This window comes from Sinohyriopsis cumingii, chromosome 16 (assembly GCF_028554795.1).
Source record: "Sinohyriopsis cumingii isolate HCF-2022 chromosome 16, ASM2855479v2, whole genome shotgun sequence".
NCBI classification, from domain to species: Eukaryota; Metazoa; Mollusca; class Bivalvia; order Unionida; family Unionidae; genus Sinohyriopsis; species Sinohyriopsis cumingii.
The window spans coordinates 97,581,582-97,606,028 of record NC_142976.1 but is presented as its reverse complement, the minus strand read 5'-3'; the positions used below and the strand labels follow the sequence as shown (position 1 = coordinate 97,606,028).

General features: G+C 36.3%; 1 protein-coding gene across 2 annotated transcripts in view; it reads left to right on the top strand.

Annotated features, from left to right (window-relative positions):
- Window positions 1–24,447, top strand: part of LOC149781031 (uncharacterized) — a 146,496-nt gene that overhangs the window by 65,900 nt on the left and 56,149 nt on the right. For both annotated transcript variants that reach the window (XM_089938166.1, XM_089938165.1), the window contains exons 12-17: window positions 880–1,026; window positions 2,793–2,904; window positions 4,163–4,228; window positions 9,714–9,789; window positions 15,473–15,598; window positions 19,497–19,584. In XM_089938166.1, the coding sequence (XP_089794292.1) occupies window positions 880–1,026; window positions 2,793–2,904; window positions 4,163–4,228; window positions 9,714–9,789; window positions 15,473–15,598; window positions 19,497–19,584 (615 nt within the window). The remainder of the gene's footprint in view (window positions 1–879; window positions 1,027–2,792; window positions 2,905–4,162; window positions 4,229–9,713; window positions 9,790–15,472; window positions 15,599–19,496; window positions 19,585–24,447) is intronic.

Sequence of the window (24,447 nt, the reverse complement as noted above, 5' to 3'; positions counted from 1 at the left end):
TACATATGTTTATAACAGTAACTTAAGATAGAAATTTTATTCCAAGATTTGATGGACCAACACAACTGAAACTCATTCCATTTTAGATGTGGTTCAAACTTGCCAAGTAATGCTCTGTCATATTCTGGGCTGGGTAGAATACAAAATTGCGGACATAAACTTACACACATGTGATAGCAGTGGAACAGTGTTTACAGTATCCACAACTTGAAAGGCATCACAAAGAAGCTCTGTTGGCTTAGCATTTTGTTTGCTGGACTCACAGCGGGGAGGGTTGTGGTTTAATCTTACCATTCGATCAGTCTAAGATGGCTACTGTGGTGTGTTGTTAAGTAAGGAACTATACTCCATTTACCATGGCTCTTCTGTAAAGTACCAAGCCAACCAAACCAAGCAAATCTTTGATCTAGGATGACCTGTTAATCCTGGGATGATGGTTTGTATTTAATTTGAATCTGTTACTTCAAGAGGACCACCCCCGCTGCTATATAGAAGCAATTGAGTTGCCACCTTTACTACATATATGCAACACTCCATGAAAAAATTACGGAGAAAATTTGAATAAATCTGTGAATGAGCCAGTGGGAAAGTGTATAAATTGTTGAAAATGGCCCGCAAAAGGGAAGGTTGTGCATATACTCCAAGAGAATATCATGCAAGTGCTCTTTAGTTTGTAATTAATGCGACCTAGTTTACATTGGCATTGAACTTGCAGGGTACTTTAGTACACATACAGATTTTATGTCAAGATGTTTTGGAAAATGATAGTTTTCTTAGCACAAATTATCCGCACAGAGGAAAAGTAACTGTTTTTAATGTCTGAAAAAATTGATAAATGATGGCATTACAGATGTGCAGTTGTCTTGCCTTTACTTGCAGGTTACCTATCCATTACGCTTCAGTAAATGTCCATCATGCATGCGTGGTGACACTGTTGAATGCAGGCAGCACTGTGGATGATCAGGACAGTAACAGATGTACGCCGCTTCATTATGCAGCTGGGTCATCCATCAATGACGATGCCAAGTGAGTCGTAGGATGCAAAAATATATTAATGTGCATATGCAGTTTTTTGTATACTGTATACTCCGAACCAGATCTTTCTTTGTATAATGTACCAGCAGATCTGGGTCTGTGCAGTTTGTAAGGAGTAATCAAGTGCATTATGTTATGACATATCAGGATTGATGTTGTTTGCAGTGAGATGCGGCTTATAGGTGAGTATATATGGTACTATTGGAACTTGTGAGATAACATGACACCATGTATATCTTATGCCACACTGTAACGTCACCTAGCTGTAGACTTCTGTAAGGTGCTGTAACTGGGTTGGTGGTTCTTTCCTGGGTTTTCCTGGGTTCTTCCTTCACCATTTTTACTGGCCACCATGTATATCTTGTGCTGAAAAATGGCATTAAAATCTGTAACAACAACAAATCCTTATCCAACACCAATGCATGATGAAGGATTATTTTTTTCACATGTAACTTTCAGATACAAAAACTCATTAAAATTTCTTCTTCTTAAGATAGAGAGTGGGTTTTCCTCCAAAATTAGGTGTCAGCATTAAATTTTTAAACACTTATTAGTGTTCACAAGAATACTAATTGAGACTGCTAAAGTAACTGCAATACACAGTGTTCGAATTGTGTAATGTAGAAAAGCTTATGCATTGTGAATAGGTGAAAATAGTCCACTTGTATAATAAAACAAGACTAACAAATAATAATACTTGACTAAACTTTGACCTAGAATGAATTTTCTTTTTAGAAATATTAATCCTAGAATAAACTTTGTTTTAGAATTGATTTTCCTTTCATAAATAATAATGAGAACATTACAGTTACCACGATGGCTTTTTCTACTTTAAACAGGACTGGAGACATGTAGCTATGTCAATCAGTGCAAAATATCCAGTTTTTTTCTATCACATTACCCAATCATATTAATGCTTGGAGTTATTCTTCTACCTTTGGAATCCTGCCTTCCCTAAGACTTGATAAAGTCATCCTGTCTGTACTGTGTACAAAGGGAAGCAACTCTTACAGATCACCTCCTTTTACCCTGCTAGTCTTTTTAATGATGTGGTCAGGTCTCAATAAGAAGTTTACCAGACCAGAAAATAATCTTACAGCCCCCTGTCTGAACGATCCTTACAGCCCCCTGTCTGAACGATCCTTACAGCCCCCATCTGAACGATCCTTACAGCCCCCTGTCTGAGCAATCCTTACAGCCCCCTGTCTGAACGATCCTTACAGCCCCTGTCTGAACGATCCTTTGAGAGAGGCAAAGTTACAAGACCTGGGATGTGCTCTCTGAATCTGCCGGAAATGAGTGAGGATGACCGGGTCCTGACACATTAGTCCTTTGGTCACCAGGCCAACCATATTCATGGGTATGACCAGTTGACTTTCGCTGGATTCACCCGAGAAAACTTATGCTTGTATTCATTTAATAAGTTTTGTAAAGTGGTAGAACCCACAAGGTATTTCTTCACACATGTATGTGTATTTATATTCATTTGTGTCAGCCATCCTTAGTAGAGTTTCACCCTTGAAAGTAGAGAGTGCTTTTGACCCTACAGGGTGCTTTTAGGTAGAGGTTGGATGCTACAGAGTGAGGGAAGGTGATCAATAATGATGTCCTTTGTCTACACAAAGTATTGACTGGGTGAATTTTTCAAGGCTATGTTAGGACTGGATTTTGTAGGTAGTGAAAGTAATTCCTAACATTAATGTGATTGGGTACGTATTTTGGACAAATATAGTGCATTATAAAATTTTCTTTTTCAGAGTTTTAGAGACACTATTGAAACATGATGCTAGAACGGGTATAACTGATAGCCAAGGATATACTGCCATACACTACGCAGCACTGAAAGGACATCGGTTAGCTTTAGAGATGGTAATGATATTTAATAAATAATAAATAATATTTAATGAATCAAGTTCATCTTTTACATTCATTTTTTTAAAATCCAATTCGATTACTTGTGAAAACAAACCTGTTTTTTAAAATTGAGGAGACAAAAGTGTGTGAGATCTAAAAATAGGTTGCCATATAGTACTATGCCCATTGTAATCCTCCGCATTAAAATTTAGTATTAATGAAGTATAATTCCTGGAGAAAATAGCATAATGATAACGTTTGATTTTGGATTTGCCGGTTAAGGCAAGCACTTTCATCACGAATATTGTTTAAATGGTTGATTTCAGTTCTTGTGTATGGTCACGAGTTCCAGATCGGAAACCTATCATACGTGGATTGTAGAATGAGGCATTTCTGTCCTTTCATATCCATGCCTCTCTAACCTCTCAGTAAATCTTCTGGCAAAGTCATAGTCATTCATACATTTCAGTTAAGCTTTCAGTAAAAGTTATTCTATATCGTCACAAATCCCAAACAATGGTGGCTGATAGATATGATACTTGTGTCCAGAATGCAGAGGTCTGCAATTTCATATTCAGGTACCCTAACCCTCCCATTGATGCCCATGAAAGTTCTAGTTCATTTAAGAAGTTTGGCAAAGTTTTTGTTATTGTAAGTTCTAAATCCCAGGATCAATAACTATCATAATTAAACTTAGGCAGCAGTAAGCAATATCCTTTCATACTCATTTACCTTTACCCTCTATCAAAACTCAATCAAGGTCAAGGTCACTATAAAATTGAAGGATCTTTATCAGGCTGGAGAACTGGCAAAACACACAAGTCCTTATAGATTTGTATGTTTTTAAAAATATTTCATTTTAACATTAAAGAAAATCCTGATACTTTAGAAGTTAACAATCAGTTTCAGCCTTGTTTACATAGTTGCTAGGATACATGGATTTCAGTTTTCCAGAATTTTCACTTTCTTGCATTAAAAGAATGACTTTTCTTCCACTGTTTGTATTTTCTCAAATTGATTTGGATAGAATTTACTGCCTTTATTGACTGACTTCCATAAGCATGGTGAAACATTGGTATCACCTTTTGGGTGGCAATTCCATCATCAGTGCTGAATTCTGTGCGAAATTCTTATGTTAAAGTGTTTACCAGTAAGATGGGGAATACATCATTGCATGGATTTCAGTGAAATGCGGGGTTCAACTGTACAGTTGTATTAATCTGTTCAAATCACTTGAAAATGTATTTACGTAAACAAAATTGTGCTTTTTCAGCTTCTTGATGTGTCTGGGACAAACCTGGTGAAAGGCAGTGCTCCGCATACTCCAGCTCATTTAGCAGTAAGTAACAACTCACAAATCACATGGACGCATACTATTCAATAATTCTCTATTTTGTTATCTTTAAACAAAGTGTCCAGTCCTTGTTCTTTCCCTCTCTCTATCCACCTGTCATCTGTTGAGTCTTAATTGACTTGCAAGATGTACATTATTATTACATGATGAGATATTGAAATGCATCAGTGGGACATTATTATTACATGATGAGATATTGAAATGCATCAGTGGGACATTATTATTACATGATGAGATATTGAAATGCATCAGTGGGACATTATTATTACATAATGAGATATTGAAATGCATCAGTGGGACATTATTATTACATGATGAGATATTGAAATGCATCAGTGGGACATTATTATTACATGATGAGATATTGAAATGCATCAGTGGGACATTATTATTACATGATGAGATATTGAAATGCATCAGTGGGAGAAAAATATTTTCTCAGTGGTGATACCCGTTATATTGCCACTGTGGTGATATCACTTTTGGAACTACTTTCATTTCCTATTTTTGAAATGTATCTACCCTTACATATGTTATTCAAACAGGTATTTCTATATTTAGGTTCGTTTCTATGTTTCTTTTTTGAATTCATTACCAGAGAACACCTTAGGAGAACGTCCACTACCATACATATCTAGCCATCTCAAGCGTAAAAACCCCACCAATCATGTTATTTGACTGGTTTTAGCAGCAAAACATGCTGAAAGCTCAAGTGCTTGTTAAGGCAGAAGTCAGATGACCGGGGATCATGCTGCAGACATGTAGCATGATGTCCCACCCAGTCACATTATCCTGACACCAGGCCTACCAGTCCTAACACTAACCTCTTCATGCTGGATGCCTAGTGAAGCTGCTGCTACTACCATTTTTGTAAGTCTTTGGTATGACTTGTCCGCAGTTTGAACCCACAACCTCCCATATCCAAGGCAGATGCTCTAACCACTAAACCATCAGAGCAGTCCAGCCTAAGATGGACTAGATCATTGACATGGACCACTCAGAGACACTCCATGCCAGAAAACCTTCCTGAAAATCCCAGAAAGTGACCACAAGACATGGGGGATAAGGGCTAGTTTGAATCTAGCTTCTCTCTACAGCAGCTTTCCTGCATAAAATAATGCCATGCCCATGTTATCCTTTATTCCTGTGGGGTTAAACCTTCTTGGAATGGGAGAGACCCTGCCCTGCCAACACATGGTTCTCACCAGAAATAGACTCACAAGGTTAGGTCTGTCACCGCTAGGATAGCATACAAGTACAACTGTTCCTGGATTGACAATAATTAAACTCTGGAATGGTTAGGGACAACTTTCTTTAGCTCAGAAGTGCAAGTGGCATCCTCCATTTCATTCAGCAGTTTAATAATGCAAGTTTCTCAGCTTCTGCTGGATTTGTAAAAGTTAAAAATTAATATTCAAAATCATGTCCGTGCATTGACCATATGAAAGCCCAAGCATACATCTATCATACGAGGTTCAGAAGTGTTTTGTGTTCATTAGGAAACTGGAGCCAGGACAGATTTGGGGTATATAACTGCCTCCACCACTTGTCTGATCTGATAAATTATGGATGGATAATGTATCTGAAGAAACCAAGTTTTGGAGTAAAATATTTTTTTATCTGATCATAATGCAGGCCCTCCCTGTTAAGCCTTTGTTAATAGTTACATCCATGGAAGAGCATGTACATCTACTTTAGTAGTAACTGATGATTGGTATGATTTACTGCTGATCCTTCTATCTGGGAGTGACAAATCTCATCTAATTCTTCTATCTGTGAGTGACAAATCTTATCTGATCCTTCAATCTATGAGTGACAAATATCATCTGGTCCCTCAGTCTGTGAGTGACAAATCTCATCTGATTCTTCTGTGAGTGACAAATCTCATCTGATTCTTCTATCTATGAGTGACAAATCTCATCTGATCCTTCAGTCTATGAGTGACAAATATCATCTGGTCCCTCAGTCTGTGAGTGACAAATCTCATCTGATTCTTCTATCTGTGAGTGACAAATCTCATCTGATCCTTCAATCTATGAGTGACAAATATCATCTGGTCCCTCAGTCTGTGAGTGACAAATCTCATCTGATTCTTCTATCTGTGAATGACAAATCTCATCTGATTCTTCTATCTGTGAGTGACAAATCTCATCTAATTCTTCTATCTGTGAGTGACAAATCTCATCTGATCCTTCAATCTATGAGTGACAAATATCATCTGGTCCCTCAGTCTGTGAGTGACAAATCTCATCTGATTCTTCTATCTGTGAGTGACAAATCTCATCTAATTCTTCTATCTGTGAGTGACAAATCCCATCTGATCCTTCAATCTATGAGTGACAAATATCATCTGGTCCCTCAGTCTGTGAGTGACAAATTTCATCTGGTTCCTCTATCTGTGAGTTACAAATCTCATCTGGTCCCTCTATCTGTGAGTGACAAATCTCATCTGGTCCCTCTGTCTGGGAGTGACAAATCTCATCCGATTTCAACATTGGGAAACAGATGAACTTTTTGCACTTTCACTGCTACAGTAAACAGTAATACAGTAGTCCCCCTCTTATAAGGCCACCCCTAATGCAGCAGGGAAGTGGCCTTATAATACTGGTGGCCTTTCTAGAGGGGGATGACAAATGCGAATAGTAAATATGAAAAAAGTCACAAGTACATTTAATTTTAAATATTTAATATTTTAATTAAAAAATCACATGAATGATGTGAAATAAATGTAAAACAAACTTTGTCATCATTTTCAAAAGAATGCTATGAATAACCATTGATATAGTTTTAAAACTGTCTTTATAATTATGTTACAGTTCACATCATCTGTCACTTTGTTGGTAACAGTCTAAAAAACAAACCAGTCTCGTCACACTAAAAATATCCTTGCTGTTATATCCCCTGCATATATCGTTTAGTCTTTTGTTCCAATCTTCGACAACTTCATTATTAACATCAGCTGATTCGCCGCTAATGACAGAACACTTGATATTGTGTCACACTTGAAATCTGTACAACCATCCGTTACTTGCGGTAAAGTAGCCATATCCCAATTCAACTGACAAACTTTTTGCTTTTTCTTATCTTTCAAATCAGGATACAAACATCTCCTGGCTCAAACAATCTTTCTTTCTCCATCCATTTCACCTTTCCACTTCTGCAGAATTGTTTCATTATCTTTCATGATATTGTTTATCTTAGTCTTTCCGGCGTTAGATTTCTGCAAGGATCCTCGACGACCCTCCCCCATTCAGTTGAATTACTTTCACGTTCTCCTCTGAACTGAGAATTTTTATTTTCCTCGATGACATGTTGATCTTTTTGCAGTAAGTTATTCATGTTGCCAACTACAATACTGATAAAACAATTTTGTATGCATCTAAACAAATTGCCGTGTGTTTTTAAAGGAAGTGATCTTGTCACGTGATCCGTTAGTCGCAGTCTGGTACCCTATTGTTTTTATACATTTCTTGAAACTAAGTGAGAGAAGCCAAAAGGGCTTCGATATGTACCATTAGCATCATGCAGATTTGACCTCGCAGCCGCTAGGATTCGTAATTTTGACAATTATTGTCAGTAGTAAGAGCCACTGATTACCAAAGTGAACAAACTCAACATCTTACTAAGGGAAGCCATAAAGGCTATTAAACCATTTTCCTGCTGACTTGGGTATTGTACATCGAAACTGCCACTTCTCAGCTGTTACTACTGTTCGATAATTGTATTCTTAACAATTATCAGAGTTACTAAATCGGACATCTTATGATAACACAGCAGTAAGGCTAATTGGATTACATGTACGTACCCTTTTGTATGGATTAAAATTTGAGTCTTTCTCGGTTTTTATGGAATAAATTTGGCTTCTCGTGAGGCGTAAATGATATAATATTAACCTTAGTGGTAAATGTACTTTACTCAACACTTCTTTCAGTAACGAAAACCTGACATTGGGAAACAGAAATCGGATTACTTAACACACGTTATGAATAAAATACTGGTTCTGGATACCTATTCAAATAAAATGCGGCCGCTTGTGAGGGGTAAATTTTATAATTTTGCACTAATATGCTGGCTGCTGGTCGCGTTGACCGGGTGGCCTTTCGCGAGGGGTACTTTTGAACACAAACTCGTCGGTGCCAACGGATTATGGCCGCAAGGAGCGGGTGGCCGCTGGTCAGGGGGGCCGTTCAAGAGGGGGACTACTGTACTTAGTTTGTAATCCATTTGTGAGGAATTGGATGTTATAATCAATGAATTATTATGAAAAATATTTTGGTCTAAAAATTGTTTTTTCTGAACCCCAAGCTCTTCAGAGTTCGAGACTCTCTTTTTCTGTGGCTTTTGAAGGATTTGTTGTTGTTGTTTTGGGTATATTGCTCTGTTTCAGCACATGATACATGGCAGCCAGTATATATAGTGGAGGAAGCACCTGGTAAGACTCACCTACCAATGGGGAATCTACTTCCTCACATGTGCACGCTAGCCAAACTTCAAATTTGAATCCACATGGACAGAGGTGAGATCTCAGTGATCTATGAAGGCAAATGCCATAGACCGCTCAGCCACCTGTTGGCCCCTGCTTTTCGAATGAAATTGTGTGCGTGCATGTGCATGCATGCTTGTGTCCAGACCTTTCATGAGTGCAGGCATGCAAGAGTAATGTTGCATTGCATTTCATGAACTGTTCAAGTTTTGATAAATGATTGGTTGCGGTTGTTAGATGCACATAATGGTTTTAGAATTTCAGTGCAGCCCCTAGTGTGTGCTCACTGTTGCAAGTTTCAGCACGTGAAATGGAGGGGTCGAATGAGGCACCTGGGTCATTACTTTAAAACTATTGTAATTGATTCAGATTTGTAGTGATCCGTACCCTATAACCATGCTTACACTTACTGGGCATGACCCTCTAATTGTTATACATGCAACTGCACTGAGGCCAGTCCCTTCCTCCAGAGACTGAGTCCCTGGGTCATAACTTTGAAACTATTGAGATCCACACTCCTTGGGACCATGCACATGCTTACTGGGAATGAAAAGATAAATCTATACATGGCAGCTGACATTGACCCTTGGTCTGTGTCCCTCGTGGGAGTTGCCCTGGTCATAATTTAGAAAATTTCTTGAGCCACATGCTATCATGTTGTATATACTTACTGTACATGGAGAGATGAATTGAGATATGCAATTTAATCTGGGCCCAGGGCTTATTCTTACTCACTTGTACTTGACATTGACACCCTAGTCTGTTTCTCCACCCCCCCACCCCCCCGGGTGAGTTAACATTGGTCATAAACTGGACCCAGGGCTAATTCGTACTTACTTGTACTCGACCAGTGAATGACAAAAATTAAAAATAGCAAATGTATGTCAAAACATGAAACGAAATTAAAAAGTGTGCATATTTATCAAACATACAAACAAAAATACTTTTTTCTTCCAGTCATCAATATCTTTTGATGTTTTATTTCAGGCTTACAATGGGCATACTGAAGCGCTCCATGTTCTGCTAGCTTGTCTTATGAATCTAGATGTCAAAGATGTCAATGGTGAGTGCAAATGTGTCGTAGATCAGTGAATTTTTTGTGATTGCTACCAGATATGCTCACTTACGAGTCCAACTGCTAGCAACAATACATAATGTGCTGGCAGATCAGGGTCTTTGTTGTTTACTGATTGCTTCTCACAAACTGAATAGACAGAGATCTGCCAATGGCTGATCTAAACATATGCAGTTTGCAGTTGGACTGGAACTGTGAGTACATATGGTATAATTATATCATGTGTAATCAATATTATAATTATTGATTGATGTGAGTGTTAATTAGCCTGACTATACTAGAAGCAATATACTCGAACAAAATCAAACTTAGCTTCCATTTTACTAATTTATATAATGATGAAAGCATCTTGATAATAAAAACTATTGTTTTGAAGAAGAAAAAAAGTTGCACAAATCTTTTTTGTATGTTGATTTGTACATGCATGCTGGATTCATAGAAATGTGATGTGCCCACTTTCATACAACCATGAGTAACATCAGCCAAAAAGATTTAAATAATAGTGTTTGAATGTTACATAATTACTTGAACTTGTATCTTTGTTGATTCTGAAACATTCCACTAATAGCAGTGAACCAGTGATGTTCTGGTTCTTCAGTTAAGTACAGCTCATAATTTCATTGATTTTTTTTTTCAAGTCAAAATATAGAACTATATTAAAGTTAATGTCCTTTAACTTGGAGCAGCCTCTGTCTGCGTGGGTTCAAGTCTCGGACTCGGCCATTGTGGGTATGTGAGAAAGCTAGCCAGTAGCTTCTCGTGAGTCGGTGGTTCTTTCCGGGGATTTCCCGGGTTCTCTCTCCACCATTAATCCTGGCCGCCATGTATAGCCTATTATGTGCTGAAAAATGGCATTAAACCCTACAACAACAACAACAACAAAAATAAACTTGGAGCAGTTGAACCACATTATGTTGTCGATACTTGAGGGAATTTATATAATTCATAAATTAAGGTAAGTCTTAGTGTCTGGTCCAACAGTGTTTTTGCTTGTCATCCACTTTCATGAGGCACATATAAAATTAGTGGCCATCACTGATGTTGGTCTCTTGGGACATTTTGCCTTTACTTCTTGTCTATACTCATAAATTTTTAACAATGAGATGGAAGTATTTATCTTCTGTTGCAGTATGGTAGATCATTTATATTTGACTTAGGTGAGTAATAGGTAAATTGCATCAGTGTACATAATGCTTTCAGGAGCAATGGTATATTTTGGATTCACTTTGTTCACCTTCAGATCTCCCCGTGCAGACTGTAACATCTGTACAGAGAAACCCCATTGTAACATGCTTCATTATAACACGAATTTGGATATAGCATGGTTGTGGTGTGGCTTCCAAACTTGTGCAATAATTTCACCACTTTTTTCAGTACAACAAATCTTTAGTGCCAGAATAAAAAAGACTTTGATAATTTAGCAAGATGTGTTGCTTCTTCTTCAAATACGTTACCCAATCATAATACCTTACAAGAACTACTACTACCTCACAAATCCAGCCTGTGTTTGCGAGGTAGTATTAGTTCTCTTATGATATTATGATTGGATAAGTATTCTCAAAGAAATCGATTTCCTAGGAAAAATTCTTGAAGAAAAATATCTCAGCTTCCTGTTTAATTTTGAAGGATGTTAGCTCCCTAAAAGGTGATATTTGTTAATCTGATTAATATTGGACCATCAACAATAAAGCCATGAAGTCTTTGTCTTCGCTCGATCCAGGGTAAACAACAGTCAGGAGATGCTAGTTCACTCGTCTGGCATATGTAGCCAAACAGCAATTAATGATCTAATAAAAACTTCTTTAATTTGTAAATGAATTAAATCACCAACGTAATATGGAAAACAATAGACCACTAATGCCTACTCAGTTAACTGTCATACATACCAATGCCATTGTTGAAGCAACCAAATTGTAAGGAACCACATACATGTACCCCCCCACACACGCTTCCTCTGACTAGTCAGCTCTATAAAGATAAATATAACCACATATTATTTCATACAAGTTTTGAAGGCATCGTTTAGCTATACCAATATGATTCAAATCTGACTGTCCTTTCTCTTTTCTAGTAAAAAATCTTCAGGTCAATCAGATGTACACATCCCAATCGTCATGGTAATGCTAATGTTACTTGTACTGTTTTTCAACTGATTGGAACAGGATCATTTCAGTTGTTGGGGGTGGAGGGATTTGATCTTATAATCAAACATTGAACTTCTCCCTGTTTTTGCTCTGCAATAGTGCAGAGTTAGTTATCAAAATAATTTTCAATGAATATAGGGCTATTTTATTAGAATTTTTCTGTCTTTTAGAGAATGACTGAAAACATTTGTTTTGGGAGGTAATTCTTTACTGGTGAAATTGAATGGTTTATTCCTATACGTGGTTGAGGCAGTTTTGCACCACCTTATTATGAGGTGCATAGTGTTGACCATGCTGGGTGAATTTCAGTCGGGGCATTTATAGGCCTACTTTTTAAGTTTGTTTTTTGAAACTTGGTCAATTTTATCGTTGGTAAATAAATCAGTACCTTTAGATATGTCCAGCCTGTGTTTTGGAAAATACAGTATTTCATAAGTTAGTGAGAGCTTGCTAGCAAGAAATTATATATTTATATTTGGTGTGGTTAGATGGTTCACCTTGGATACGATGAGGTCATGGGTTCGAACCCCAGCCAAATCATGCCAAAGACTTATAAAAATGGTACCAATAGCTACCTCATTTGGCGCTCAGTATTAAGAGGTTAGTGTTAAGACTGGTCAGCACGGTATCAGGTAGTCCTACAACGTAAGACACATCATCCGATACTTTTTTTCTGAGGGGTGATGGGTCTTACCATCTGACTAACGGCGCTGTGTACCGTGTTTTGATATCAACTAACAGTGTAACGAAAGTCAAATTTTCAGGAATATCACACACAACTGGCAAGCAATAACTACGCTTTTCTACAAAGTAAAGTTATAATGTTTCTATCAGACTTTACTTACTTACCCTGATGTATTTTCTCAAATGGGGGCTCCGAGTGGTCTAAAGCGCTAACCGTTAGGGATCACTGCCATCTCAACTCTGTCTGCGTGAGTTCGAGTCTCGGATTCGGCTAATGTGGTTATGTGAGAAAGCTTACCAGTAGCTTCTTGTTGGTCGGTGGTTCTTTCCGGGGGGTTCCCGGGTTCTTCCTCCACCATTTATACTGGCCGCCATGTATAGCCTATCTTGTGCTGAAAAATTTTCTCTAATAAATTCAAATTCTCACAAAACGAATGGACATGTTTTCAAGTTTCGTTGGTTTATGTTTCATTCGGTTGGAAAGCAATGAAAGCTGGGAATGGCAAAATCGGGTTAAGTTGAAATATTATTCTTTAACAAAACTAATAAAATTATATTATGCCTTTTGGAACTGTAAGCAACGTTTTGTTTCGTTAAAGAAACATATCCCCAACATGAACCAACTTAAACATACTTTGGCATACCTCGACTGCCATCACATTTCAATAAATTCAAATGTAAGTCAACAGAACTTGAAAATGCGTCCATTTGCTAGTGTCAGACTTTGATTCCACCAGGACAAAAACAGCACAGTAAGTATATTAATTACATATCAATTTGTGGAAGAGTGTTGATATGAGCTGCCAAGTGTGTGAGATATTCCTGAAACTTTGACTACTTATTCCGATCTCAAAAGAGATCAGAAAACGCTATACAAGCCCGTTATTTGGATAGTAAGACATAGCACTAAAACAAAAACAACATGTGCTATGCCTTACATTGGGGGACTAGGTGTCAGGATAATGTGACTGGGTGGGACATCATGTAACATGTCTGGGGCATGATGCCCCAGTGCTAGACATCACTATAAACTGCCACACTACAGCCGTAGCAATATGACTGAATTTTTTTAAAAGCTGTGTTAAAAATCCAAAACACACACACACATTTAGATTTGAATGGAATGAGTATTATCTACAGTGAAATTGTAGAAATTATGCTTATTTGCACATATTTTCAATGGATTTACATTTATGGATACACTGAAATTGGTTGGTGAGTACATATAACTATTTATGCTATTTCAGTTGCCAGTTTTTTTATTATTATACATGTATATGTATGTTCCAATGCATGGTTTTCTGCCTCAAAAATAGTATGTGAAAAGGCTTGGCAGTACCTTCCCATGGTTTGGTGTTTCTTCCCTCAAGTTTACTGTCTGCTATGTACAGCCTGTCAGAAAATGGCATTAAATCCACAATAACATCAACAAAGCCCCCAAAATAAATATTAAATATATAATCACTGTTATAAATATCATGTAACATGCATCATTTTAAGTTGGTAACTGATTCACTGAAACCTATGGTTTTGCACTTCCCTCCCCACTTCCCACAATTCATCTTGTGTAGCTAAGACTTGAAGTGGATACATATGCTAAGACTTGAAGTGGATACACATGCTAAGACTTGAAGTGGATACACATGCTAAGACTTGAAGTGGATACACATGCAGTATTTTCTTCATTAGCTGACTTGTTTTGATACTGAGCGATATGTTACATAGCATGGTGGCAATTGTGGACCCTGACAGATGTGTTATAGTGGCTATTGTGGACCCCGACAATTGTGTTATAGTGGCGATTGTGGACCCTGACAATTGTGTTATGGTGGAGTTTTGCTGTGTTTACTAAACCTATTGACATCAAACTTGCATTGTGGATATTGCTTACAATGAGCATGTTATGCTTCTAAACAGGGTCACTTTGCCCTACTTTCATTCAAAATGGATTTTTAAAAAATTCAGGGGCTGTAATTTCAATGCTTTATTTATCTATTGCCATTAAACTTAAATTCAGATGAATTTATGTCACACACCACAACTGGGTTGCTTTGGTCCACTTTCTAGGGTTTCAGTAAATAATGCTTAGAATTAATGTCCATCATCCCTGTCAAGGTTTTGTTTTTCACCTTTTGAGATTAAACTTGCACTGTAAGAGTATATCTAGATAAATGTGTTTTGCTTAGCGAACATTGGTCCTTTTTTTCCCAGGACTTGTTGAAAAAATTTATACAAAATTGTGTCTGTGTTCTTTTTCCAGTACTTTTTGTCCCCATTGCTACAAGATTTGTACTAAGTTGCATCTTTGGTTATATGTATGTTATTCACTAAAATCGGGTAACTCTAACCTTGTTTTAAGTCCATAATACCTTGATACATTGTACCTCAGACTTGCACAGAGGAGAATCTGGGGCTAAAGGTGTTTCACATACCCAATCTGGGTCACTGGGTTTCAGAATGCTAATATTTCCATACATTATCACTTACAACCATCAAATTTGCCTTGTTTATATAGCTTAGAATTTTGGAATGTCATACACCAAAACTGGGTTGCTGTGACCTACTTTTAGGGCTTTTAAGACACTAATTTTATAGAATTGGGGGTACCTTGTTAGTTCTAACTCTTGCATTGGAAAGAAATACAGTAGTTTATAAGAAACTCGGATTTAGTGAAGTTTAAGGATAGCAAAGTTCTGGTCGAGATAAAAATTAAAATAAACTTTGTTTTGGTTTATGATTTGTACAAAGTATTATTTTTACCAGGAGAATTTTAATAGTTAGTTGAATTCATATCAGTGGTAAAATACTTAGCCTAATTAGTTTGCATTATTCATTTCCACTAGGTCGGACCATGCTTGACCTTGCCTGCTTTAGAGGTCATACAGAATGTGTAGAAACACTCTTACTTCAAGGGGCTACAATATTGGTACATGACAATGTAACAAGAAGAACACCTTTACATGCTGCAGGTAGTGTTGTGGTTGATATGTTTTTTTTTTGTTGTTCTTATTTATTGTAAATCACATTATTTTCATGAGCGTGAAATTGGTGCCAATTTTGCAGACATAATTTCAAGGTAAGGACCCCATGATAACAAGTATACATTAAGTCTACTAGTTCATAAAAATGTATGTTGGAAATATGATAAATTTATTAAATTTGTAAAATCACATCATGCTAAAATATTACGATTATAGGAAAGTTCAAGTTTTTTTTTATATGTTCCCTATAAGGTGGATCATATTATGTTATGATGTTGAACATTCATCCATACCAAACTCATATTCATCCATACCAAACTTGTAAATATTTCATTTAGGTTAAGGGGCCCCGAGTGGCCGAGTGGTCTAAAGTGCTCTCCATTACGGATCACTGCCATCTCACCTCTGTCTGCGCCAGTTCGAGTCTCAGATTCAGCCAGTGTGGGTATGTGAGAAAGCTTGCCAGTAGCTTCTCGTTGGTCAGTGGTTCTTTCCGGGGTTTTCCCGGGTTCTTCCTCCACCATTAATACTGGCCGCCATGTATAGCCTATCGTGTGCTGAAAAATGGTGTTAAACCCCACAACAACAACATTTAGGTTAAAGAAATTCAAAGGTCAGAATCACTGAATGTAAAAAAGAAAAATGCTTTCTGCAGAATCATTTTTACATCACATACCTCAACCAAACTTGTGCATGGCTTGCACCAGGTGTAGCGAAGAATCCGAATGGGTTCAGGTCAAACATCAAAGCCAATGTGAATGAAAAAGAAAGTTGTTTTCCTGACAGTAGCATTAGTTCCGCATCACAGACCTGGACCAAACTTTGTGGAAGTCTTTCACATTGAGTAAAATTTAAGCCTATTCATTTTTAGGTCAGAGGTCAAGATTACTGTAACTGAAACAACATAAATATTTTCTGCATGAAAATATTAGTGCTACATGGCAGATCTTTACCAGATTATGTGGGTGACAGTGTATGCGTGATCATAACCAGTTATCTTCCCTTTAAACCGATAGGTGACAACGTGGAATAAAGGAGTCCAAGATTATTTCCGATATATCTCCTACTTAATAAGCAGGCATCTTCATCTTGCTTTACAAAATGTTTCAATCGTATCGATCATGGACTTTAACGTCAGCGAGAGAGGCGTTCAAAAAGACATGGCTATGTTATCTTTGCGGAAAAAAGGAGTTAAGCGATAGGAAAACAAATATTAGGCATGATGGGGATATTATGTTCGTAAATGGAAAAACGAATTTTCTTGTATCTGCATAAAAATTAAGTAATCATTTTGACACAATTAACTTTGTGATTATTTTCTGAAATTATTTTTCAACAGATTCATATCTCTAAAATCATGTAATTCATGGATGATTCAGCAATTTATTCTTGATTATTTCTTTAGAAAATTACATGGGAAGTAAAACTGCTGGACTTCCTTAGAAATGATTTTAGCTGTTTAGTTTGGAAAGATTCTCCTTGAATATTTTTTATGTGAAACACATATTTGATATATTATTATGGTAATATCATATTTGCATTATATGCAACTGTAAATTTCTTTTTATTCTCAGGATGAAGGCCTGCTACAATAATTATTTTAAAGATGTCACCCTAGACAAGTATTTTTGTAAAAGTCGTTTCAGTGAATAAAATTTGCTATCTTTGTGCAGCTTTCCTCCAGAAAATAATTTTTGGTTAAGAAAGAATATTGTCTTTATTAAGACGACTATGCTTCTTTTTTAGAATGGGTTTAATTTGACAATAAGTCGATACAGGGCTGGTAGAGAGAGATAGGAATGTACATGTGTGTGCAATGATATATCTCAGATTTGCTAGAAGTGAAATGTTTATTTATTTTATTCAGACAACCTATACCTAAAATATTACTTGGAAGGGACAAAAGGAGAGAATTATCATGGTCTGAATAAAGTTGAATTTGCAATAAGATTTAGACTGTTACATTACTAGCATTAAGATTTCATATCTGATAGGTTGGCACTACAGGTTTGAACATGAGCCCAAAAGTAGTAAGATATACTATTTTAATTAAACCAAAATATAGACATATGGCAATTTTAATGTCTTGTAGTGCTAATTATAGTATATATTTTAATATACCGAAAAATGAAATAAAACAATATTTGTTTTCATTGATATGTGTATTATTGTAGTTTTGACAATTATGTACCCCTCGACTGATCAACAATATAGTGTTCTGGCTAACGATAAAAGTCTGAGGATAACCAAATGTCAGGATGGGTTTTTCTGTGGCACCACCTGTTGGAAAGATAACTGGCTACAATCCCTCATTGGTTTTCGGTTCTGAAGGTTAAAGGTCAAGGTCACGGACTGAAATAAGAATAATGGTTTCCACACAATAACTTAGTTATATATCATAAACCAGGATCAAACTTTCTGTAATGCTTGGATTTGAGTAAGGTTGGAGTCTGCAGAATTTGGGGTCTAAAGATTGAAGGTCAAGGCCACTGACTGACAAATCAAAAATGTCTTACACTTTGAGTAGGAAAGATGTCTCTTGATTTGTGATCACATGGTCAGTAGTCAAGATCACTATGACTCCAAGAAGAAAAAATTGTTTTTTTGCATTATAACATTTGTTTCAGACCACATACTTTCGCATTATAACATTTGTTTCAGACCACATACTTTTGCATTATAACATTTGTTTCAGACCACACAACTTTTGCATTATAACATTTGTTTCGGACCACATACTTTTGCATTATAACATTTGTTTCGGACCACATACTTTTGCATTATAACATTTGTTTCAGACCACATACTTTTGCATTATAACATTTGTTTTAGACCTCATACTTTTGCATTATAACATTTGTTTCAGACCACATACTTTTGCATTATAACATTTGTTTTAGACCTCATACTTTTGCATTATAACATTTGTTTCTGACCACATACTTTTGCATTATAACATTTGTTTCAGACCACATACTTTTGCATTATAACATTTGTTTTAGACCTCATACTTTTGCATTATAACATTTGTTTCTGACCACATACTTTTGCATTATAACATTTGTTTCAGACTTTTACCAAAGTTTCTGGAGAGTTTTACTTAAGTTATGGATGAGGTCTGTTGATTTGTGGCTCAAAATGTTAAAGTTAAGGGTTGTTGAGACTCAATGAAAATGGATTATGCACAATAAATTTTGTTTACACTTAAGTTCCTTCACAAAATGTGGATCTTTTGCACTTACGCTGATAAAGAAACTTACAGATTCTGGGGTCTATTTCTTTTACTTTTTAAATTCATGAACTTTTGACTAGTGGTTTTGTAATTCAAAGACAGGTATAATTTTTAATTAAAATTCTCTTGATGTGATTTGTGTGACTCAGATTAATCTGTTGCTATAGCATGCATTACCATGTGTCCTGGTTTGCATTTACAACATAGGTCTTGATCTGTCATCACAAATGCCATTTACAAGTCATGGTCTATTTTAGATCTGCCATCACAAATGTCAATGAAAGGTCAGGGTCTATTCTAGATCTTCTACACAAATGGCATTGACAGGTCATGGTCTATTTTAGATCTGCTACTTGACAGATCAAGGTGTATTCTAGGTCTGCCATCAAAAACAACATTGACAGGTCAGGGTCTATTTTAGGTCTGCCATCACAGATGGCATTGACAGGTCAGGGTATATTTTAGATCTGCTATTGACAGGTCAAAGTCTATTCTAGATCTGCCATCACAGATGGCATTGACAGGCAGGGTCAGTGCTGTTCACTTGAAATAATAGGATTAAAAACGTAGATCTTGGTGTACATTGTTTGTAGTGGTATTTGTATGTTTAAGTAGGGTAAGCCCACATTTGCATTTTTACTTTTCTTTCTGCAGCTTTTAATGGGCACACAGAATGTCTCAGGTTGCTGTTGGAAACTTCAGATGACAGTAACATTGTAGACGTTGTAGATGCATATGACAGGTAAGGATTCATTTGTGTGTGTTCACAACAGTAAGTGCATCATTTTACTAGCATGATCTGGGCTTACTTGAATTAATTGGTGAAAACTGCTACATAAATATGAAAATGGTGCTGATCTGATGTCCGATATAGCCAACATAGTGGCCATCTTCAAAACCTTGTTATTGAAATTGTATTAACATTGGTTTTTCACCAGAAGACTGTTTATGATGCCTTTTTGTTGCAACTTAAAATGGTTCTACATTTAAACATCCAATATGGCTGCTACAGAGATCATCTTTAAGACATTGTCATCGCTACTGCTTATGATTCTAGTTAGCCCTAAATGATAATGGTACCTATCTTATGTCCAATATGTCAGTACCTGTCTTATGTCCAATATGTTGGCATCTATCTTATGTCCAATATGTCGTTACCTATCTTATGTCCAATATGTTGGTACCTATCTTATGTTCAGTATGTCGTTACCTATCTTATGTCCAATATGTTGGTACCTATCTTATGTCCAATATGTCGGTACCTATCTTGTATCCAATATGTCGGTACCTATCTTGTGTCCAATATGTTGGTACCTATCTTATGTCCAGTATGTCAGTACCTATCTTATGTCCAATATATCATTACCTATCTTATGTCCAATATGTCGGTACCTATCTCATGTCCAATACGTCGGTAACTTGTGCCCTTGTTTCAAGTGCTATGTTTTTGGACCATTGTACGTGAGTTATCAAGGGAGAGGTGCACCAGTCTTACGTCCAATATGGCTACAATAGTTGCCATGTTACTCCTCCTGAAGAGAAAGTCATTATGGTAATGTCTAGTTGGTCCTAAATGAAAATGATGGAACAGTGGCCATCTTGAAAATGTTATCAGTACTTCTAGATGGAAATTCATATTGATATTGGGTTTTGCTAGAAGTCCTGTGATGTCTAGTTGGTACTAAATAACTAAATAAAAATGGTGCTGAGCTGTTATCCAGTATGACTACCTTGGCAGCCATCTTGAAAATCTTACTATTGCTGCTCCTCCTGAATGAAAAGTCCTATCAGCATGGAGTTTTCACCACAAGACTAATTAGGTTATCTTAATGGTACAGATTGTCCTAACTGTGTTTAATGATAAAAAATTTGAAATTGGTTTTTAGATGTTTGAGAATTTAAAAAGATCATGAACTGTTTTCGGGACGATTTTCTTATTATTGCTTAAAAATAATTTTTGGGACAAATAATGCAAAACATGGACATTAGAAACTAAACAGAATTAATATATGGTCAATGTGTTTGCACGCTCGGTGAAGCATATTACAGAGTTATCCCTCAAAACTGAAAACCCTTGGACCCTCCCCCCACCCATTTTGATCTTGAGAGGTTCTCAGTTTACTAAGATTTTTGCAAATGTGTAAAAAGAATGTCTTTTTCTAAATGCTTATGTGAAGAAAGAGAAAGGTATCATAAGTCCTGAGATTGGAACTTTATGGGTCCTAACGTTTCTAAACCATTGCCACACAAGATTGTCCAGTTGGTCAGTTTTGCAGGCATTGTTGAAACGATGCTTGTTAACATCACTGTTGTAACAGGATAGACCTGAATGGATGCTTGGATCAAATGACAACACAACACAATGTGATGAAAGATGGAAATTTATTATATGAATTAATAAAAATACATATATGATACAAATACAGTGATTTTTTCAGGCTCTGAACATACGTCTCATTCAAATACTTTATCCAAACATTCACAAGTAGGAAAACAAGAAATGATTCATATATTCAGATGTGTAATGGTAAGATTTGTATAATCTCATGTAATGGAAGTGAGATTTATATAATCTCATGTAATGTCATGTGATGAAAATGAGATTCAAATAATCTCCTGGAATGGAAATTAGATTAAAAAGTCTCATGTAATCAGAATGACTCAATTGTACTCAATTGAAACAACAAGTAATTGAAACAAACATATGACTCTGTCATTTGTACATCTGTATGATTCATAAACATTTGTAACAACATACAAATGTGTCCACTGACAAACCACAGTTCTCCTGAATTCTTGGGTCAGCCCACACTTGTATTGGCCGCACACACCCTTCATGGATCCACCATGCGCACAATTTCACAAATTAGCGGTTTCATCTTTGTATGGCCTTGATGGTTACATCATCTTCCTTATCCATATAGAGACACAGATGGCTAGACAGACAGCCTGAGATACCCACACACACATACACACCGACAGCACACAATTCTCCTAAATTGGGTTGGCCCTCTTGTATTGACCACACCCACCCTTCATGGATCCACCATGCTCACAGACATACATACAGACATGTACCAACAGGTAAAGACAGCTACAATAAAGCCAAACTGGTCATAATAATAGGTACAGAAGTAAAATCTATAGATACATGCTACTAAATTAAATACCATTAATAGCAATTTGTAACAATTCAAAAGTTCACAACGTTTCAAATCCGCATAGTTGTAGAGGCATCATTTCACGATAAAACATTTAAAAGCTGAAGAACAAAAATGGACAATGTCTGCTCCTTGACAAGATCCAAAGACCAGTGTGTCCATTAGAAAACAAACTTGCCTTAAATCTACAGGAGAGTGAGTATTGGTAAGGGTCGAATACCCATGTATACCATGCTTTTAATGTCTCTTGCCGCAAGCGATGTATGCCAAGATACATGCTAGTTCAGTTGCTTACCTAGAAAAACAATTATCCACCCTAGGTAACGTTGTACAGAGGTACAACGAAAATTATCAAATCGTTTTAAGGCAAAATCGAGTTATTTCTTGACTTGTTCTGTGACAACTGTTGTTTTCAAATATCTGACACAGTGGTTGGTCCTATTCTTAAGTTTTCCCTAAGTTTCTTAATGTTGATGTTGACACCGATTGATTAGGCTTATTTTATTTTGTATGGTTAGTTCAGTCTTACAACTCTTAGCTGGTCGTTTTGACATCTTGCCTTAGGGTTTTAAAATACTGTTGTGTCGGTCTCTATTGGTATACAATTGAAAGTGAAGCCATGTCTGGTTAAAAAGTCCAGGTATTCATTTTAAAAAATATTCTATCGATCATGGATACAAATGAAAATGAGCAATCACAGTTAGATAATAAGCAGATAAACATAATCTTTTTTAAATCACTTAACTACAAGTATTTAGTTATTAATAAATCACTAAAAGATGACTCTTTTTATGGTGGGCAGACTTCATCTTTGCTTAATGTATGCCCAAATCTGTGGTGTCACATGTGTGAAGTGTTGTTTCAACCTCACATGCCCTTAAAACATTTTCTGAGTTTTTGTCTCACAGATTACTTGTTATCTGTAATTAATCTGTTCCATTGTGTCAGGATTTAAGCAGTTAATATAATTTCCAAGTGTGAGTTTCAGTTTTATTGTGTTTTCTTTGACTTATTATTTAAATTTTGGATCAAAATGTGTTTCAGTGTTGAGTAAAGGAGTTTCGGTTTAATGGGGGGAAAATGACATTAAAAAGGAAAATACTCCTAAACACTGTTGGTCTTGAAGAGATTGTGGTTGAGTGATGTTTCCGTTTAACTATTAACAGTGTGATAAGGTTAAAATAAAAAAATTATATATACAAAATAATTTTACTGGTTTTTTATTTTTTTATAAATGTGTTGAAACTGTAAATTTAATCCATTGGGCACATCTTGTTCATTACATCTGTTTAAAATAAAGACATACTGACAAAAATTTGAACTTTTCATTGCTCCAGGATTACATTAAGTAACTATTGACTGTGACAACCGATACTGTTAAAAAAAAACACATAAATGCTCATCCAGGCAAATCAAATATCTTTACTTACAACTTGTTCTTTATATTACTTTTAATTATTTATCTAGGCAAAAATCCTCTGGTGTCTTAATAAATAATAATAATAATAATGAGGACTTTGTATAGCGCCTCATCTTTCGAAGCTCTAAGCACTTTACAACATTAGACAACACCTATAACATAAAAAAAACATATAATGATATGATTAGAAAAAATGAACACCATGAAATTAGAAAGAAAGAAAAAACATGCTGAAAATATTTTAGGTAGGAAACATTATTAGGTTTTGAAGTTTGTTCTTGGAGTCAAAATATGTGAGTTTTAAGAGCACTCTTGAATGTGATCACTGTGTCTTTGTGTCTAAGTTCAGTGGGCAATTCATTCCATGTTGCTGGGCCTTGGTATGCAAAAGAACGCTGTCCATATGACTTCGTTTTCATAGTGGCAATATTGAGTATACGATTGTCAGGAGAGGAGCGTAAGTATCTTGCTGGTGTGTACACGTGGGTGAGGTTGGATAGGTATGTTGGACTAGAGTCTGACAGTGAAACGTAGCACAGAGAACACATTTTGTGTTTGATTCTGGATCAAATGGATAGACAGTGTAGGGTACAGAGCAGCGGGAAGGTGTGCTCTTATTGTGGTACTCTAAGTATGATCTGAGCAGCTGTGTTTTGAACTTTTTGAAGTTTCTGGAGTAGATATTGAGATGTAACAGACTGAATTTAGTTATAATAGTCCAGTCTTGAAAGTACTAATGAATACACAAGTGTTTTAGTGGCATCAACTGAAAGGTATTTGTGATTGGAGCTGATGCATCTCAGCTCAAGATATGCAGCCTTTATGACATGCTGGTGCAGTGTGAGAGTACTGTCCAGAGTAACACCTAGTTTCGTACTGACTGTGTGAATTTAATATTGGTGTTTCTGATATTTATTGTTTGAGGTAAAGGATATAAATGAGAAAGTCTTTGTGTTGTGATTAGAATGGCCTCAGTTTTATCATCATTCATTTGCAGCTTGTTACATGTCATCCATGATTTCAC